Consider the following 19,722-nt stretch of genomic DNA (forward strand, 5'->3'; position numbering starts at 1 on the left):
GCTGATTTAATGAGCGCGATAAAAGCCTAATTTGATTTAACGATTGCGATAAAAATCTAAACAGCCGTATTAAACTTTAATTTTAGCACAATTGTGCATAGAACTGTCAATCCCGCCTTTTTACGCGCGAAATTATTTACTAGTTCGCATGGAGAAATTTACGAGGAGCATAAAAAACTTGTTAAAACGCATTTTAATACGAAAATTAATCAAGTAAAAATTTATGCGGGTAAAATCAACAATGCAACGGCTACGTCATAGGTAAACGTTCGAGAGAGCGCACGTCTCCGCAGCACGCGACCATAACCTCCGATGTTCGCGATAAGTAATCGGAACCTCTCAACAGCGCTGATTTCCGTATTTTTTTTTTGCGACGTCACAAGAACACGTTCTTACCGCACCTCGAAACACACGCAAACCTCCGTACTTGAGATAAAACGTCGCTTCTACACATCCAGCGTGAAGGCACTACACGCGGCACGCGATAAAAGCAAACGAAAATAAAAGCGCAAGACATCCTTGGAACCAACTTACAATCCTACTCCAAGGCTCTTGAAACTGATCGCCCACTCGGGGGACACGATTACGCGAAGCCAGTTGCAGAAAAAAGAAAACAAAAAGCGCCTGCACCTACGTCGCGGCATCGATACTTTCCTCTCTCGCACGAGTAAAACACTCACCGTTGTCGCTGCGATGGCCGCCTGCCACCGCGTCATCCTCTCCCTGCGTTAACGTGATGGCACTCGAGCAGGATATCTGCTGCTGTCCGATTATCATCCTCGTCGACGAGACGAATCACTCCCGCACTGATATACGCGTCCGCGATGCCGCTCGCGGGCGGCACATAACCTCCAAAGCGCTCCCGCGGCTCTGCCTCACTCGCCATTGCTATATCCGCGCTCGTCGTCTCCTTCCGCGATTCCTCCCGGCGCTTCTAGAACGCGTACTTAACTGTCAGGCGAAAAAGTTTTTGACAGCTCGCGACGCCACGCACACTGCTCCCCTGTAGTCCGATGTGCACACGAGCCCAAGAACGGGATTCGCGGAAACGGCGGGTATCGTCCTGCACGCACACAAAGATAAAACCACTTGATGAACGCGCGCGCTGAGAGTGAGAGAGAAAGAGAGATCGTATCGCGGCAGCGCGTTGTTTATTTTTCTCTCCTCTGCGTCGATGATATCCGCACCGCCGCGCGCGTATAAACGTCAGCACTACACGAGAGCACAGGTCCAGTCAATAAAGTCCGAGTTCGTTTGTTTTCACAGCTCGCGAACAAAAACACGGGCGTCGAAGGCACTGATGGCGCGCGCGGTTCGAGGTTATGGAAGTCACTCGCGCGCACAGAGAGCAGCGGCGGCAATACTCTCTCGGGGACGAAGAAAGTCGCGAAATCGTCTCTTCTCCAGGGGGCCATGTGCTTCTCTCTTTCTCTCTCTCTCTCTCTTTCTTGACGACGTCTCGCGAACGTCACTGCGCCTGCGTTTCTAAGTCGCTCTCTCTTTCTCTCTCTCTCTCTCTCACTCGCGGTCTGACCCCTACGTCACACGGCAGCTCTCTACTGTCGCGCGCTCGACTCTCTCTCTCCCTCCCCTCGCGGCGAAACCGCGCACTGTATGCATATATAGGTGTCTTCCTGTTCGAACCCGCGACCGTTACATACGCGCGCGCGCGCTATGTCTATATCTATACGCGTTGGATTTGACACTGGCGCTATAGCTACCCCCGCGGACGGTAGCCATGCAGGAGAGGAACTGAGCAGAGCGGCGAGTGAGAAAAGGAAGGTGACCTCGACGATGGAAGAGAGAAGCAAGACCGAGATCTCGAGAGCGGCGCGGAGGGAGTAGTAGAGTCGTCGAAACGCGACAAAGTGAGTATCCTGCGACAATGTCCGCGCGAGGCACAAAGTAACATAATCAAAAGCAGAGGACGAGACTAATGGGGCAATAAAAACACGACGAGCCAAGGGCGAGAGAGACGCTGGTGGAGCCAAGGTGCGTGTGCGCGTGTATAGGTATGTGCAGAGCTTAACGAGTCGGGAAAACGCAAGCGGCGCGCGCGCTCAACAGAAGGGAGGTTATGTCGCTGCAGAGGAGGGAGAAGTCGGGGACACAAAAAGCTAAAGAGAGAGCGAGGATACGTTGTAGATAATGATGCAGCAGGCGGCGCCGGGAGAAGAAAAGAGAGCGGGAAACTGTCGCGCGGACAGAAGAATGAGCTGAGGGACGACGCGCGGAGATACACTGCGGATAATGGCTCGCCGCCAGACTACGACGTTCTTCCACATCGCGCGTCGAGGGGGCGGGGGGACTTGCTCGGAAAAATGAAGATAGCAGATGCGCCGCAGGCCGAAAGCGCGGGAAAGTGCAGTGTTGTCTCTCGCCGAAAACGGCCTGCTATGTTTAGATAAAAAGAAAATGCGACGCCGCGAGCTCGGACGGTGAGGAATAACTGAGAGAGAGAGAGAGAGAGAGAGATGCAGCGAGGCTGCGCAGGGAAAAGAGAAAAGCGGAGGGCCAGAGAAGAGCGATGGTAGGAGTAGCGAAGCTTTCTCTCGGTCCATCCTTCCGAGTCTTCGGAATGCTACTAAGGGAACGAAGTCGTCGAGCTACTTCCTGCGTGTATCATGCGCACTGGGCTCAAAGGGGGATGTGTGCAGCGGGCTCTCTCTCTCTGTGTGTGTGTGTGTGTGTATAGGTTAGCTTTCTCTCTTTCTCTCGCGCGCCTCGATCGATCGCGAGCCCGCGAGAGAGAGAGAGAGCGAAGCACCTCGTGAACGCGAGGGTGTGCGTGCATGGATTCGCGGTAAAGTGCGCAGAGCAATGGAGAGAGAAGCTGTGGATGATAAAATGTAACGCTTGGCTTTTTTCCTTTCTTTCAGAGACTGCTGCGGCGCGCTGAATGCTTCTCTGATGCGACTGCTGAGTGAATTGAGGTTATTTTTTTTTAAACTTATTTTATGAAATTGACTGCGTTCATATTATTTTGATGAAAATTTTTTTTATTTAATTTGTTTGCAAGTGGCTCGCGGGCGTTTGAAGTCGCTCCGCCTGGCGAGTCTGCCGACTTTTTCGTTTATCTCGTTTTTGACAATTATTTAATTTTTGCGATGTTAATTTTGCCACGCACACCTGGTCCACACACAGGCTTGTCTAATTCAGTTTTATTAAACTTTATCAACCCTATCTCAACAGGCTCACCACCCGTACAAAGTGTAAAGAATTTCACCTGGCCGACGAAGCATCGAATTCAACCTCGCCAAAAACCAAAAAAAGCCGTCGACGAAAATAAGGGACATCCCCCGGCGGAATAACAAATTCAATCCCACGATCCAGAAAGCGAATGGCGCGTCCGATGGCGCGAAGATAAAAATATCGCTTTAAGTGGACATCGGGGCCGAGGGCTTCGGCGAAACGGCTCACAAGAGCTTGACGAGATGAGCCAATTAAAATGGCGCGAGTTGAGACACGTTGATTTAATTTATGCCGAGGCATTGTAACGTCTCTCTGCGCGACATTCAATGGACGGATCGTGTTCTCGAGGATGCTCCGCGCTCGCTTGGCGACTGCTCAAGTCGTTTGAATTTCAACTTATGAGTCGATCGCGCCTCGTGACGAAATCATGACGAAATTCGCCAAGTGCCTTTGTCTGCGCCGCAAATTAAGCTCTTTATGTCTGTACACATACTGTTCTTCGTATACGTATAATTTTTTTCAACGGCTTTTTAGCTCTCTCACTCTGTTAAAAATACCGAGCACGTATATTTTTATCCCGGCGACCTCGGCGTCTATTCTCGCCATAGCCTCGCTCCTAGAATTATAACAATATTTTCTAATTGCGCATATACCCCGACACTCTTGTGTAAACAATGCTCTTGGCGACTGGCGTTTTCGCAAGTAGATATATGCGAACGTGCAGGTTATATTTTCGTCGCGTCCGTCTCGCGAGAAGACCTTGCCCGCGATGAGTAATGATTTTTCGAGTTTGACGAACTGAAAATATGCGCGACGACTTCATAACTGTCGCGCTTAGGCGTTGAGCGACGTTAACGCCGCGGCTCGCGATCTTGTGCTCGCATAGCGCTAATCCTTTTCTTGCGCCGCCGCCGCCGCCGCCGCCGTTGGCGTGAATTACTGCAGTCGCGCGCGTCCGGCAAAAAAGTCGTTTGTTTCACTGTAAATATACAGGTATATCGTTGCGAGCGTCTGCTGTTTTTGTCGCGGCTTTTCCAGTCTTTGAAATCGGCTCGTTCGTCATTCCCGCCGAGTAAACAGTCGACTGCCAGAGTTAATACTGTATAAATATATCCTTGGCGAGGATAAGCTTCTTCTCGAATATTTTCAAACAAGTCCGTCGTATATCTACGCGTTTACTCTCGGGCAAAAGGAAAAGGTGCCAAACTACGCAAATCCTGAAAGCTCATTATATTTTAGTGTACACACATAAGGAGCTCGAAACAGGCCGATAAATAATCTCCGCTCGGCAATTACACGCGGATTCGTAATTTTTCAACGAGTTGAAACACACCCCGGATTAAAACGTGTATATTCATACGTGTAATGCGGGCACTCGAAGTAGTCGCGAGAGAAGAAGGCCATATTAATTATCCCGACACACGAAGGGTGTATCGTCGTTATACACATGCGTACCTGCAAGGCTCGGGGCAGAAAATTCCTGGAAGTCGGCTTTCATTCATATGCATATCGTGAGTCGGGTTCTGTCTGCGCACAGTCGCATTAACGATCAAAGCTACGTGTGGAGAGGGAATAATATATATATATATATATATATATATATATATATATAAGACAGAGAGAGAGAGAGAGAGAGAGAGAGAGAGAGAGAGAGAGAGAGAGAAAATCCACCAATAAAGAGCTCTCTCTTGCGCGTCGGAGCAGAAAGAGAATGTGCTATTCGCATGTACGAGGATTGCAATTTGCATAAGATATAAATGAGATAAGGGCATAAATTCTCAGGGGGTATGTGTACGTGTGCAGCGCTTGTCACGAACAATCCTTTGACTGATATAACCTGCTGCGTGAGCGCGCGTTGCTCGAGTACGAAATCGACGACGAGAAAAGTTTTTTTGCTTCTCTCTCGAGTTGTTGTATACGCGTGTAGCACTGAATTTATTCGGGTAATTTTTCAGGAATTAATATCTATATTAAATGCGAGAGATACGTTTTGAAAGTTCCTCGCGCGTGTAATTAGGCGCGGCTGCGTTGTAAGTCTTGCGCGTTATTATTGTGCGTTTCATTCAAGTCCTCCCCGCAGTTAAAGTTGTAAAACGAGAGATTTTTCTAAAGCCCTCAACGCACATTAAAGACAAGAATATTACCCACAAAGTTTGCTCACAGCGAAGTCAACGCGAGAATCGCACAATATTACGAAGATAAATACACTTCTCTTCCAACCGATTTCCCTGTGTACCCGCTCGAGAAAGGCGCATTGTAAAATCTCCGAAAATATTGCTACTGCCTCGAATCTTCCCGTGACGGTGTTATAACCCAGCCGCTTTCTAATGCGAGCGCGCGACGCACATAGAAAAAAAAAATTACAACGGTCCGGTCCGAGCCCTTCCAAGTGTCCAGGTAATCCGTGGAAAGTCGAGCTCGAAATTCAAAACTCGACCTACTTTCTCTTTGGGGAATCCTCGTCATCTGGTTGCGCTGCATAGCTCGGTTATGGAAAAAAAATCATCCCTCGGCCGGATGACGCGAAGTGAAAGCGGGATGAATGCGGCCTAGTTTTTCTGAAGATTTCCCGAGAAAACTTTCTACTTCCATAGGCTGTGCGGATGGGTATAAATTGATTATACAATGTGTTTTTGGCTGGGTATTTAGGAGCTATAAAATAATGTGTATCATAATTTTGTTAATTTTAGAGGAGCTCGTTGATCGGGCTTCTTGGAAGTAGCCGTTACTTTTTTGCCCGATTAGGGTGTTTTAGGCACGAAGTAATTGGGCAAACCATCGGTCTCGATATCGGCGATTATCCTTTCTTGCGGCGTATGTGCTCAGCCGGAAAAACCGTGTAATTACACGTCATAATAGCGGCGCATTACAGCGTTTTGCTAGGCACGATCTTTCCCACATTATCGATATCCACTTTCGTCGTCGAATTCTCAGCACTCGAATAATTTAAGGCAAATGTAAACACCAAAGCCCAAAAATCTCCTCCCGTCGCATCGCGCCCCGACGGCAGCGGCAGCCTCGAAAATCCCAATAACAATCACCCGCGCTCTCGGTCGAATCCGAAATTGAATCCTCTCTCTCTCTCTCTCTCTCTCTCTCTCTCTCTCTCTCTCTCTCTCTCTCTCAACCCCATCTCCCCTAATCCCACCCCATCTCGCCACCCTCGCATCATCGTCCTCCTCCCCACACACGAACTCACTCACACACATCTCCGGTGCAAATCCCCTCGTCTCCGTCTCCTTCTACACTCGAGTCGAGCGGCTCTCAGTGAAATTAAGACATTCGCGAAAATCCGCGAGATTAGATCCTCCTTCTGCCCCCTTGCACATTTGCATATACACTCCACATGCGCGTCTATATGCAGTGCGCGAGCTTCAAGACGTATATCGCTGCAGTTTCAGGTGCAATAAGCCCCGAGAGCTATCCGTCGCCAGCGCAACGCTCTGGCAGCGGAGCAGCCGAGGAAATGGGCGTGGTCGGCTCGCTCGTCCAATCGATGCCTCGTCTGCCCCTCTCTGTCAGCCTGGAACAGCCATGTACAGTCTCTCGAAGCCCCGTATACACGTATACTTCTCTCGAGACGAAGTCTTCGGGCTCTCCTTGTCTATAGCACGTGCGGGGGAATGAAAACTGCACACGCATACACCCGCGAGCTAATTGATTATTTCGTTCGAAAAACCTCGCCGATGTCCTCGTTTACCCGCTACCGGACTCCCCCGATAAAGAGATTCGCCCGAAAGCTCCTTTTTGTTCTCCAGCGCCTATATCTTCTCCGAGTGCACGTTTTTTCTCTCTCAGCGCGCGCATGCATATTCAGCGATGCCTCGTTTGGGATGCGCCGCGCGGATCCGTGTGCTAATAACGCCGCCGCGCGACCGGTTTATAAATACACCATTTTCATTTTCTCGCGCTTACAATACACACAGCGACGCTGCTGCGGCGCGTCGTCGTAAAATCACGAGGCTCGTTATGTGCCCGGCTTTTTTGCGCGCTTTCGCGTGCGCCGAGCGATTATCATCGGCGATAATGAGGTCGTCGCTGGTGTGTACACGCGGCGCACTCGCGGAATCGTCGGCGGATCTTCTATAAGCGCATGCGAGAAGCGAATTGGACTTACCGTGGTCGTCTCCCAGGCAAATGGCTGCCGACGGCTGAAGACTGGAGTAGTCCTTGGGATCACTTTGCACGTCACATCAGCAGCTCCTTGGATGAATACGCAATCGCGCGACGTCGACATGTTGGCTGGCTGCTGCTGTGCGTGTGTACACGATCGATCCGTCGCGACGGAATTAAAGAGGGAGAGATAAAGCCGATAAGTGTATACAAGTGGGAAAGAAAGGGAGCAAGCAGAGTCGCCTCTCACGCAACTGTTGAGCTGACGGCTTCCCATCGTGTGCCTGCGTTATCTCTCCCACTCCTCCTCAGCGCTCCATTGTTTATTTCCTTCTGCTGTACGTGTGTGTGCGCGCGTGTGTGTGTGTGTGTGTGTGGCTGGCTCGAGGCACCTCATAGTATGCACTGTGTTATACCTGCCTGGGTAATGCACTGCGATCGAGGATAATACGCGCGCGAGAGGGCAGCGAAAAAAAGGAACGGAACGGAACACTGGCCGGGCGCGCGCGCGTGACACTCGCGCGAGAGTACGCCGGCATCTACGCGAGCTCGCCGCCGCTGCCGAATAGAACGCGCAGCGATGCAGCGCGGACGGGGATCGCGGCGACGAGGCGCGTCGTCTACGAGGAGCTGCCGGCGCGCGACTCGGTATACACGGCCTGTACTATAAGGTAGAGTAAGTCTCTCTCGCGAGGAGCAGCAGCAGCGGCAGCGCACGGCACAGCGAGCGAGCGAGCGAGAGAGAGAGAGAGAGAGAGAGAGAGAGAGAAAGAGAGAGAGCGACGCGAGCGGCGCGGACCCCTACCGGCGCAGCCGTACATCTTAGTATTATGGGCAACTCACATTGGAAGATACGCCATCAAGCATAGCCCTAGCGCAGAGGCAGGCGGCAGCGCCCGCTTGCGCGCGCGAGGCGAGAGCGATTGTAAAAGTTTTAGGGACACTTTGCGAACCAGCCAGCCTCCCTCCCTCCGCTCTCTCTCTCTCTCTCTCTCTCTCTCACGGCCCCACCTCTGCCTGCAGCAGCTCCTCTCTTTCTTTCTCGCGCGCTCGTGTCTGGTCCGCTACCCCAGCCGCGCCCTGTGCGCCGCTCTCTCTCTCTCTCGCTTGCTCGCTCGCAGGCTCACCCCACGCCCGCGGGGGACCGCGCCGGAGAAAGCGCGACGAGGATATAATACTTCGGCTGCTGATACCCCCTTTGGCCCTTCCCCTGCAGCCGCCCCTTATGCGCCCTTTCGCGAAAGGTACGCAGAGACAGAGTGAGTGAGAGAGAGAGAGAGAGAGAGAGAGAGAGAGAGAGAGAAGGGTTCGCCCTGCAGTTGTCTTCCCTTCGCCGCCGCCACTGCAGTGGTGGCTCCCGTCCGGAGCGGGGGTCTGCCCTCCCCCGCTCTCTCTTTTCGGTGGGCGAAAATTCAGATGGATATATACTAGTTTTTGCTTATTTTTTTAAATCGCCGGATCGAAGCTTTCTCGGAACGATAGCATAACTCGCGCGAGGCTTCCGCACCGGCTTCGTCATCGCTCGCGGAATTCTCGCAAGCTCGATCATCGACTCGTCATTTTTCCCAGACAAATATTCTCGCCTCCTGACTCAGACGAATAATCGTTACGCACCGCTGTGTCTTTTCCTCCTTTTCGATAAATTTTCGTCTCCCCCCACCGCGGACAAGGTCCTGGACGCGTAGACTCGGCGGAAAAAAAATAGCGAGAAACACAGCGCGCGGGGAAAGGACATGGGCGCGTCGCGCGCCGGTAGGAGAGGGCATATCGGCAATTCGCATCACAGCCAAGAGAGCCAGTGTCAGGGGACAGACACGAGGCGAAAAAGAGAGGGGAAGGACGTGTATACAATGTTTGCGTCTATGTGTGTGTGGGTCTGGTGTCGGAGGAGAGGGAGCGAGACCGGCTGATAAAGAAACAGAGGAGAACCGGCAGCTAGCGCATTGCGAATTCTCTCGCTCGACTGCAGAGTGGCGCCCTCAGTCTGGCGAAGCTTCGCGCTTTCGCGACTGCTGGAAGCTGGATTTTTTTTGTGTCGGTTCTTCGACTTTATAAATAGATTTGGATTTTCGACGGGGATATGCGGGGACAGTAGCGTCTGCTGCGTGATTGTATTTTTACGTGCGGATACAAGTGGAACTCTTGAATCGATCCGGTTTCGCATTCATTTTTTTAGCGCAATTAAGATCCAGCGATCACTTATCAGAGATAAACAATCGAGCGGCCTCTAATCAGCCATAAATTCAAAAGTAATACACCTAAACGACGGCGCGTACTGTCGACGACGAGGCTGCGGCTCGAAGCGGTACTAAATTTTTATTGTCCAGGCACTTTTTAGCTGGTTAATGTATATCGTCGGTATGTTTGCAGCCGCTTGCGCATTATTCATTGTAACGCCATAAAGAAAATTGGTCCATTATTTTTACATTCCGTAATATGCAGTCGCGCGCACGTGTTGTGTACACTTGTAATATTTATTTGACCGCTAAACTGATTATCGCCGCCTCGTAAATAATCCGCGAATCGCGTCTTCATCGCTCGAGATCCCCGCGAGATAATAAGGTATTCGCGATTTTCGTAACGGCCATAGCGCTATTACGTACCGGTTTTCCCATGATAAAATCGGACTAGCAAGCAAGTTAAACCTTTAACGTAACGCTCATATTTAGCCTCTCGCCCGCCACAGCCCTGCAGCACAACGGTGCACTTATACACATACGCAAGAGAAGAATTACGCGATATCGGTTGGCAAAAAACGACCGGCGCACCGCGAGAGAGTGTAACACCTCATCGCGCGCCTTGCGGTTCTCCGCTCTCTTGCAGTTGCCTTTTTTCCTTCTCTAAGCTCGCCGGTCTCTCATACCTCCGCCTCCTCGGGAACGGCTCTGCAGCTGTAGATATACAATGCAACAGCAGCAGCATAGGTCTGTATAACAGAGATTGCGCGCGACTCTCTCGTCGGCCGGCTGCGCTATTGTTTCTGAGTGAAAATCGATGCCGCGGTAATTGGCTGGCTGGCGCGATAGGCTCTCTCTCTCTCTCTCTCTCTCTCTCTCTCTCGGGGGACTAGAGGGAGAGAGAGAGAGAGAGAGAGAGAGAGAGAGAGAGAGAGCGGAGGTTTACACGCGATGTGATCGAGCGGGAAAGGAAAATCTAGCCTAGCGTGACGCGTAGCCGCTTCGATAAGCCTGTCACTGCAGCGTGCGGGATTGCCTCGTGTTTCTGCGGGCTGCATGCCTCGATGATTAGACTATATGCGTAGGAGTGAGCGCGAGGAGGGGAGAGTTGATTTCGAGGAAACGAAACGGCGCAGCGGCCGATTGATATTATTTTTCTGGATTTTGTCGGGCTGGCGTTGTTTTCGATCGTTTCTCGGGACGCGACGTCGTCACTTTATTTTCCGTTGCTGCTTTTTGTTGCGCGTTACGCTTGGGATTCCTGTACCGTTGCGCAGCTGGAGCAGTTGATAATCTTCGAACAGAGATAAACACTCGTCACTGAGAGGCCACCGTGTGGAAACTTGAAAATTATAATTGACTACGAGAAAGTTCACTCGAAATGGGCGGCTCGATCGAACCGAACTCGTGCGTGACGCGGGAACGACTGACTCCTCGTCGTGTGAAGAGGGATCGACTAGAATCGAGAGCATAGAGTCGTTCTTTGTCTTGGAAAATGTTTTGAGTTCCTTTCAGTACCGTATGAATAATAAGAAACTCGAGCAATGAAAGAAAAACTCAAGTGGACTGAATAGTATAAAAGCTCTCGTGATATTCGATACTTGCGTCACTAACAGGCTCGGGCTCGGACTCCTAAGTCGGAAAACGCAATAAATTTTCTCATTTTTTCGAGCAGCTCCAGATCAACATACCAGTCAGCGTTTGTAATTAAAAAAATTATAATACCGCTTTCGACAATCCCGATCGATCCCGCACGTGCGCGCTGGTCACATTGCGCAAGTTCCATTTCCCACGTGCGGCTGGATCTATACATAGAGAAAAAGCCGAATAAATTTGAATTATTGCGAGCGTTAATAATTTTTCTTGCCGAGTAAACTGACGCTAAAGGACACTAAAAGCCCCCCATAAATCGCGTGCGCGTTACAAGCGGCGAGCTGGTCCCCAGAAAAAAGTAAATGTTGCCCGCGCAACAGCCATACAGAAAATGCAAAAGCGCACGCATAAAGGCAGTAGCCGAACGCGCTTGTTAAAGCTCTCGCGGTAGCACTTTGCAAAACAAATAAGGCGTAAAGTCTAACGGGCTCGAACCTTACACACACCCGTTCACTCCTTTTTTCTTGCGCGATTTCCCCTCCGCCGTCAGCAGCAGTCTCCAGTTTCTTATAGCACAGCCGGTTGCGCCGCTGCAGCTCTCCATTAGGGATCATTCGTCCGAGACTTGGTCGCGATTTCACCGGTCGCACTCTCGCCGTTTTTCCGCGAACCCGCCCGAGAAGGAGAGGAGAGATATTAATGCCGCGAGCGCGATTTCCGCGAAACTTTTCTTCCCGCTCCAGTGCGACTCTTTTGCCGACGGCCTGTGTAACGGTTGCGGGTATATAGCGGTATACAAGCCGAGAGATCGAGGTGCTGGTGTAGACGATCGATTATGGATCTTTGCCTATGTATACCGCTGGGACGCTGTCGATAATTTCGTACCGCGAATCCGACGACGATGATGGTGAGCGTAACGGTATAGACCGTCGGGACACTTTTGGTTTTTCTGTTTGTTTTTGCGCGGCCGGGATCCCATTACCGATTCTGCTCTCGAGAGCTCAAATCGCTGGAAGTGATTTGCAGGATTCTGGATTATATTGCGCGCTGAGAAAGTATATCTTTTCGAACGATTGTTGTAACACCTGAATTTAAATTAGTGGCACGCACCGCGTCTACTTGGATATACGCACTTCGGGATTTTATAATCTCGTATTTTATGGCCTGAATAACTGGTACCAGTTCTGTACATAGATTTGCACATGACTCTGATTAAAATCTCCTCTTTGAACGTTAAAAAAAGTCTCTCACAGAATTGAAGAACTAAATCATGCGCGCGCTACTTTTTACTCCGTTTCTGAGAGCTGAAAAATTAAAAATATTACGTTTAATTCATAGCTGATTTAATTGGACGCGACGCGATAATAGAGAGATAGAAACCAAGGAAGTGGACAGTGTCCAGAAGCGAGCGCGCGACCGTACAATAGAAATCTGGAAAAGGTTCATTAAAGCCCCGACGGCGGACATCGCAGCCTCGGTGATTCGGCATCTCGACAAGCAAACGCGCCGCTGTCTAATTAAGTCGCGAATTAATCGCAATTGAAGCGTATATATAGACCGGTCGCGGCCATATCCTCATATCCGACGAGATATGCGGCGCAAAAAGGAAAGAAACGGCGAGGCTGCATCGCAGCTCTTAGCGACGAGTGGCGGACGCAGGCATGCATATACACGCACACTCGCTCTCTCGGACAAAATGGTCGAATAAAGTGGCAAAAGAACGAGTCGCGCGCGCGTTATTATTATCCGCGGGCATATCCGCGCCGCATAAGCATAAACCTCGCGGCAAATGAGAGAGAGAGAGAGAGAGAGAGAGAGAGAGACTGAAAGTCTCTCAAGGCAAGGACAGCCGGCGATTACCGGCTGAATTAGGGGAGGGTGCTGTCGCTGGTCCCACTTATATATACCTCTCGCCGACTACTTTGCCAGAGAATGAAGAGAGGAGAGAGAGAGAGAGAGAGAGGGAAACGAATAAATAATTCAGCCGGCATATTCCCGGAATCCTGCGAACCAACGAACGAGAGCCGCCGCCGGCAGCTCAATCTTCGGCAACGCGACGAGAATTTTCATTTTCGGGAGGAGCTAAGGGAAGAGCTTATGCCGAGAGCTCCTTTCTCGCGTCCACTGTCGCAGCTCTGTTACGTGAATTTTTCGTCCGCGGTGATTCCGTGAGCTTGTAATAAGCCTTCGTTTTTTCAGTTTTTGAGAAACCTCTCATCCTCGAAAATCTCGTCTACTTTGTGTATGAAAAGAGCGGAGACAGAATATAATGCGCGCGACTATACTACTACAGCGAATGCAAATGAGCCTGCGCGAGGGCACATGTGTGATAAATTTTTGGTGCGCGCGCGGCGTTTCTTTTTTTTCCGAGTTTGTTTACCGTTGTTGCCGCCGTTAAGTCTCGGGTTTACGAGACGCTCGCGGGCATAATCGATTTTTTTCGTCAATCAGCTTCGGCTGCAATTTGTTGAACGGTAGCTCATTCGTGGGAGGCGTGTGTATAATTATGCGCGTTTAGCGATTTTTCGAAAATTTCAAGAGCTCTTTGGTAAATGAATTACTTATTCAAATATGGTATATTCAATGAAGTTAAAGCGCACGTTACCCGTTCAAACGCAAACACGCTCTCAATAAGAGCCGAAAATTATGCCCCCGAGGTAAGAGCAGACAGCCACTTGCGCAGAACCAACAGCCGAAGCCTATTCCGCCGTGAAGAATGCGCGCAGGCAGTCGAAGCGTGTGCTGCAGCTGAAAGAAGTAAAGAAACAAAAAAAAAAAAAAAAAAAAACATGTCGAATAAGCCGCGCGAAAGACAAGCAACAAGAAGGAAGGACACGAGGAAAGAGTCGAACAGTCGTACCAGGCCGCGGCCAATAATGCCCCATATACTCGGCGATTTATGCGCCGAAACGTATTAAATACTTAATACGCCCGCTGCTCTCGCTCGCGCGCAATAATTTCAGCGAGCAGCTCTCAGCGCGGCAGCCGTACGCGATGATGGCGCGCTGTGTATTAGGGCCAATAATTTAAAGCGCGGCATGCGCGCACACCTATACATTGTAGATACTCGGGGGCCTTATTCGGATACCGGATCGCCGAGAATTTTCTGGGAATAGAAGGAAGCCGGCGAATCGCCGCGATGCACGGGCCGTATAGACATCGAGGAAAGGGAGGAGAAACCGTGCGCCTCCTACTACAGCTCTTTCGCTTTGTGATGCGCGCAGCTCCGATGCTCGGAGATGCCACGTACGTGCGTCTTTTGATGTTTTCTTCACGAAATTTTTTTCCTCTCCCTTTTTCGTTGCGTTCTTTTTATACGTACGCGCGTATGCGCGGCTGTGTCTCGTCCTCTGATGCTCCCGGGATTTTTATCCATGTGAATGCGTTCGACTCGACTCAACTCTTCTGGGGTTTTTGGTATGGCGCTTTGGTTCGACGATGCTTCTTCGCGCGCACGCCACACTGTGGCTTTTCTCACGCAGCTGTCTGCTGGAAGTACGATTTCACCCTTGGAAGATCATGGAAAGCTTTTTCCTTCGCGTGGGAAACTCCGGGACGCTTTTAGAAGCACGTTTTATTTTTATAATTTTTATTTTTGAAAAAGTTTTTGAACGTCGAGCTCGTGTCCTCGAGAAAGGAACGCGAACGTCCATACGTAGAAATGGTACCGAGAAAAAAGAAAACACTAGCCATTTAATAAAGTAGTAAGCGAGGACGCGCACGACATAGGCCCGAAGGACTGCCTACTCGGGGAGCGAATGAGAGAGTCGAATAAAAGGAGGAGATAGAGATGAGTGAGAGAACCGGTTGGCTTCGTCATATCTCTCCTACGAGCCGAGAAACGGGTTATTAAAAATATTATTTACTTACAAATCTTTACAATCTCATACACTGTATATTACAGCGGGTTTCTCTTTTTTCTGCCGTTTCTCTTGGCCAATGACACGTCTGGGAGATCGGAATACTGTTTTATTGCGACGCGCTCGTCCGCCATTTAGCTCGCGTATAAAAAGTCTAAATAAGCGGATTATGCTTCTCTTGTCAGCGTTCGTCTTTAAAAGATACAAATTTAGCGGATTAGTCTGCTACTTTGCCATTTTTTAATCAATTTTTCACTCGCAAACAAAATTATAAATCTGGCTTCTGCATAACTGAATTCATTCGATCGTCGAAATTCGTTAGCGAAGATACAGAAATTCCATCCCAAAAAATCACATAAATCGTGGAGAATCCTCTGAGCCTGTAATTTACCGTCAAATACATTGTCGTTAAAATATCCAGGATTTTCGTACAACTATCCTCATTTCATCTCTACACGTACCAGCGCATACCTTGTACGCCATCATTTTTCCCACTCGCATATCTCCGCGCACCGGTGCGATGCAAAGTAAATCATCCGAGCTCCTCTGCGTACATACCATTTGTCAGCCCTTGCACCGTAGCCCAAACCGTCGACTCTCACTCGCTAATGGAATACAGCAGCGTTGCGCCATGCTGTCAGAAGAAAAACTATTTCACAATAGATCTGCGAGCGAGCAGAGCTATATGGAGCGCGCGCAAGTTAAATAAAAGCAAACGACCCGGATTCGGCCTCCTCTCGCGCGCAATTTCTCTTCCCGCCTTTCTCCGCGGGGAGTCGCTCCGGAAAACCTCCACCCCCTGCGACCCAATCCCCCGAAACTACGCACGCTCGCTTTCCGCGAACGAAAATCCGCCGTCCGTCTCTCTCTCTCTCTCTCTCTCTCTCTCTCTCTCTCTCTCTCCCCATTTTGGCGATCGGCCAACTATACTTGCTGACCCCTGGTATACTGTATACGCTGTGCGAAGAGCGAGAGAGGCGGAAAGAATCAGTGTCAACTCGGCGTGAGACGAAATTCAATCTGAGCGCGCAGAGTAACGAGCCGCGCGCGAAAGGAGGACGAGGCGGCGCAAAAGTCGCCTATACACGCGATGATGCTGTGTACTTACACCCACACCGAGAAAGGAAATGAGATTTGCCCTTTCGTATATATATATGTTTGCTCGAATATTACACGATGTCGTATATCCCTCCGTACAGCACAGCAGCCTGACAGAGCCATTAGTGCCTCTGTTTCCGCCTACGCGCGTGTGCTATAACGTAATGTATCGCGTAGGCCTATAATGGAATGGCAGAAAGAGACGGACGCGCGGATCGGGGGCGGAAAGATTTTTGCCAGAAAGTGGCTGCTTTATGCGCCGGCAATAGATTGCCCGGGAATGGCAACCCGCCATTTTTAGATTCCGAGAAGCGTAGCCGCCGCCGAATCTGCCGACCAGAGGCATGCGTATGTGATTTTTCATCCTGGAAGACGTGGGAATCGAGATCCCTCTGTTGCCGAAGATCGTGGAATTAAGAAATTTTTGCGGCTCGTTTGCCTGCCTTAGAATTAAGTTCTCTTTCTCTTTATTGACCTCTTCGCCCTGGTGCGTGTGCACAGTATTCGGGGGGAGAGATACGGAGGGATACAGCGCGCGCGGATAATTGCGAAGGGACGCGAGCAGAGAACTGGACTGACGCGTCTTATTGGCGAGAGGGACCTTCTTTTGGTCCTCTGTATGGGGGTATTATGCGATGGAACGGGTTTCTTAGATTAATTGGCATGATTACACGGATGAAGAGATTTTGAATAATTTTTCGCGCTGTGAGTCGACTCGACTGGATATATTTTGCTGTAGCGATTGATGTTGTTTACGAAAAGTTTTAATGTAGAGAGCGAGTTTATGATTTACATCGAACAATGTCGTATTGTTGATTAAACTTTGCGCTTTATCACTTCGCCGTGAATGGCTCATTGATACAGTACCGGGAATTGAGACGTGTTTATACATTCGAGCGCATGTGTCACTTGGCGTTGCCAATCTAAATCTTGTACACTTTTCCATTCGCCATTTAGAAAACATCTCTTGTTTTTTCGCTTGAATTTAATGGTAAAATTTGAATATAAAAGTATGCAAATATCGACGAACAATACGATAACCACAACGTTCAACTTTAGAAACAGTACACAGCCTCAACACAATTGCGTAAAACTGAGTGAAGGTTAATTTTTGTAACCTCGTGGGAACTGAAGCTGAAATGCGTCACAGTATTAGCGCAGAGGAGATATTAGTCAATATTTTCTCAAATGAAAAATAATGTTTTTGCCTTGTTGGCATTAGCATCGCCCGCGAGGCAAAGCCAGGCACAGTCGAGCGCGACTTTGTTGCAGCCTGTGTAGCATTATGAAACGATGTAGGTGAACGCGGCATTTAAGTGTAATTAGAAAATATAACTATGTACGTCGAAAGTTGCGTAATTAGCGCAAAGAAGCGCGATGCTGGGCGTATAGTTATATGCGGGTATTATTATATACTTATGTAGGCAAATCGCTATACTCGTTTTCCGACGCCCGCAGAGGAATGACAAAGACCATTGCGCTATGCAATTCGCGCTTGTAATTGGTGGTAGCAATTACGGATGATCGATAAATTCAACGATTATACACGTTTTCTCGCATACCAATTAGCTTGATCTTTTCAAACTTCGATTGTGATACCTACTTTTTGCAAAAAAGATGAGGTTTCCCCCGCGAACGCGCACTCTTTGAATCTCGTTTACACTTGTCAGACGGACAGTCTTGAAAAAGTTGTGATTTTTAAAATTAAATTTGCATTGGCAATCAAATAACAAAGACCGTTTAGAAATGCCCGGATGAAAAGCTCGACTCGACCGACCCTGGCCAAACTACGCCGAAAACTGAAAATCTCAGCCAAGGGTGGTATTTGGAAAACGTATTAGAAAGTTGCTCGAGAAACGGATTTCTAATTTTTTTGTTTGCTTCCAACGGAAACCGGGAGGGATGGATTATGAGGGCTTACCGTACTTTGCAGCATCGACTCGCTTCTGCTCCTTTGTCAGGTAACCATTTTTTCTAGCAATAGAAAGTTAAACGCCTGGCCTACATCAAAGATGTTTCTCTAGATTTGATGCACTTGGAAAAGGGTCGAGTTTTTATTGCACGGTACCGATTTCGATTTTCCTGTTGTCCTTCGAAATTTGAACGCGTAGACTTAGCAATTGAACACTGTTATAGTTATTTTTAATTTTTACATATTACCTTCCACCAATACTATGCTTTTCCGAAAGAAAATAAAAGATTTTCATAATTATAAATTTAAAAGTATTTGAAAAAATTAAAATCCGAATAAATAACATTGATAAAAATTGTATTAGGAAACTCAAGTCGTTATCAAAATAAAAATAAGCACCAATACTTGTTACGGTAAAATGTTTCTCCAATCCAGTATCATAAAGTTCATAAAATATGCAAAATAGGAAATGCTAACCATGTTGTTGATCGAGGCGGTATAAGCTTATTAAGGAATTCTCGAGCGCTCGGAAGGTAGGTAGGCAGGTAGGTAAAATGAAAATGTATCCCTAGCGGGAGACCTCGCTTACAGAAATGGTGCATCGAGTCGCAGTAATTAGAAGCAACCGCACAGGCCGTTACTGCAGGCTGGTCAAGGTAAGGGAACGGCAGATAACGCTCCCGATAATAGTATGCGTCGTTCCTCTCTAGCGACTGGTGCTTTATAATTATCCGTCTTTTTCTTCATTCCATGCGCGCAGAGATAAAACGCGGCTGGTCTACCGCATGAATATTGTACGTATATATGCACACGCTGCAGTCGAGAGGAGTATAGCTCGGCTTCTGCGGCTTCGATGAGTAGGTATAGGAAATTGCGCAAAGTCAAATATGGAAAGTGAACTTACCTTGACGACGGGTGAACGCTACCGCAGCATCGGCAGCTCGACTCTCGTACCGTAGGTTTTTGGATTTTATTGAAGGCATGCGTTCGTTCAATGAGATTCGAGTGATTGTTTTTGCTTTTTGTTTCTTTTTTTTGTTTAAGAAGTTTTGCAAAGACTGTTCATCCTTAATGGTGTATATAAGACATGCCTTTATTTACAGAGCGCACATACAATTATTTATGATACATAAAATTGAGCAGTCATACGTGTTTTCAAAAGTTGAATAAGCGTTGACGTATTATTTACGATAATTTATTTTCCTTATAAAACGAAAATTTTTCGCATGAAACGTTTGAATATACACGATAATAGCAATACGCTACGAGGAATTTTCAACGTCTATCTTATAGATGATTTTTTTGTTTCGCTCTACCACTACTCGTATAAGGATAATAGCTAAACTGAAATCGTAGACTTCGATTTTGCTTTGGCACTATGAAAAACTCGTTTATTGCACTTTGCGACACAATTAATTAATTTATTTTCTCAAACTTTTGATTTCTTTTTTTTTTCATTCAAATACATTGTCGATTTTACAATTATAATATTTTCTCTCTCTCTCGTTGCAAAATACTTCGATTGCAATGATAATAATAATAATATAATAATAATTAGTCTCGAGGAGAAGAAACCCGAAGTTATATATTTTTTGGACGTCATTTCCGTGCCGCCTTCCTGCTGCTGCCGTTGCGCTTCTCAAATTCGAGAACTGTCTGTATGCAATGCGGTGTAGCAGCAGTACACGTCATAGTTTTCTAAATACGCGAATGAGATCACGACCCAAATTCAAACCAGAGCAAATACTTTGAAGCTAATCGATCAGAACTCTTCAGT

General features: G+C 48.4%; 1 protein-coding gene and 1 long non-coding RNA gene across 3 annotated transcripts in view; one reads left to right on the plus strand and one right to left on the minus strand.

The window, feature by feature from the left end:
• The window catches only part of LOC100679373, a 265,016-nt gene extending 263,608 nt beyond the window's left edge, over nt 1–1,408 (minus strand). For both annotated transcript variants that reach the window (XM_016985406.3, XM_031928699.2), the window contains exon 1: nt 681–1,408. In XM_016985406.3, coding sequence (XP_016840895.1) covers nt 681–777 — 97 coding nt within the window. In that variant the 5' untranslated portion in view covers nt 778–1,408. The remainder of the gene's footprint in view (nt 1–680) is intronic.
• Nucleotides 1,409–1,543: 135 nt separating this feature from the next.
• On the plus strand, nt 1,544–3,484 carry LOC116417151. Its single transcript, XR_004227424.2, has 3 exons — nt 1,544–1,868; nt 2,880–2,933; nt 3,193–3,484. It is a non-coding gene; the product is annotated as an uncharacterized LOC116417151 (long non-coding RNA).
• The last annotated feature ends 16,238 nt before the right edge of the window (nt 3,485–19,722 follow it).

The sequence above is a fragment of the Nasonia vitripennis genome, chromosome 4 (assembly GCF_009193385.2).
Source record: "Nasonia vitripennis strain AsymCx chromosome 4, Nvit_psr_1.1, whole genome shotgun sequence".
Classification (NCBI taxonomy): domain Eukaryota; kingdom Metazoa; phylum Arthropoda; class Insecta; order Hymenoptera; family Pteromalidae; genus Nasonia; species Nasonia vitripennis.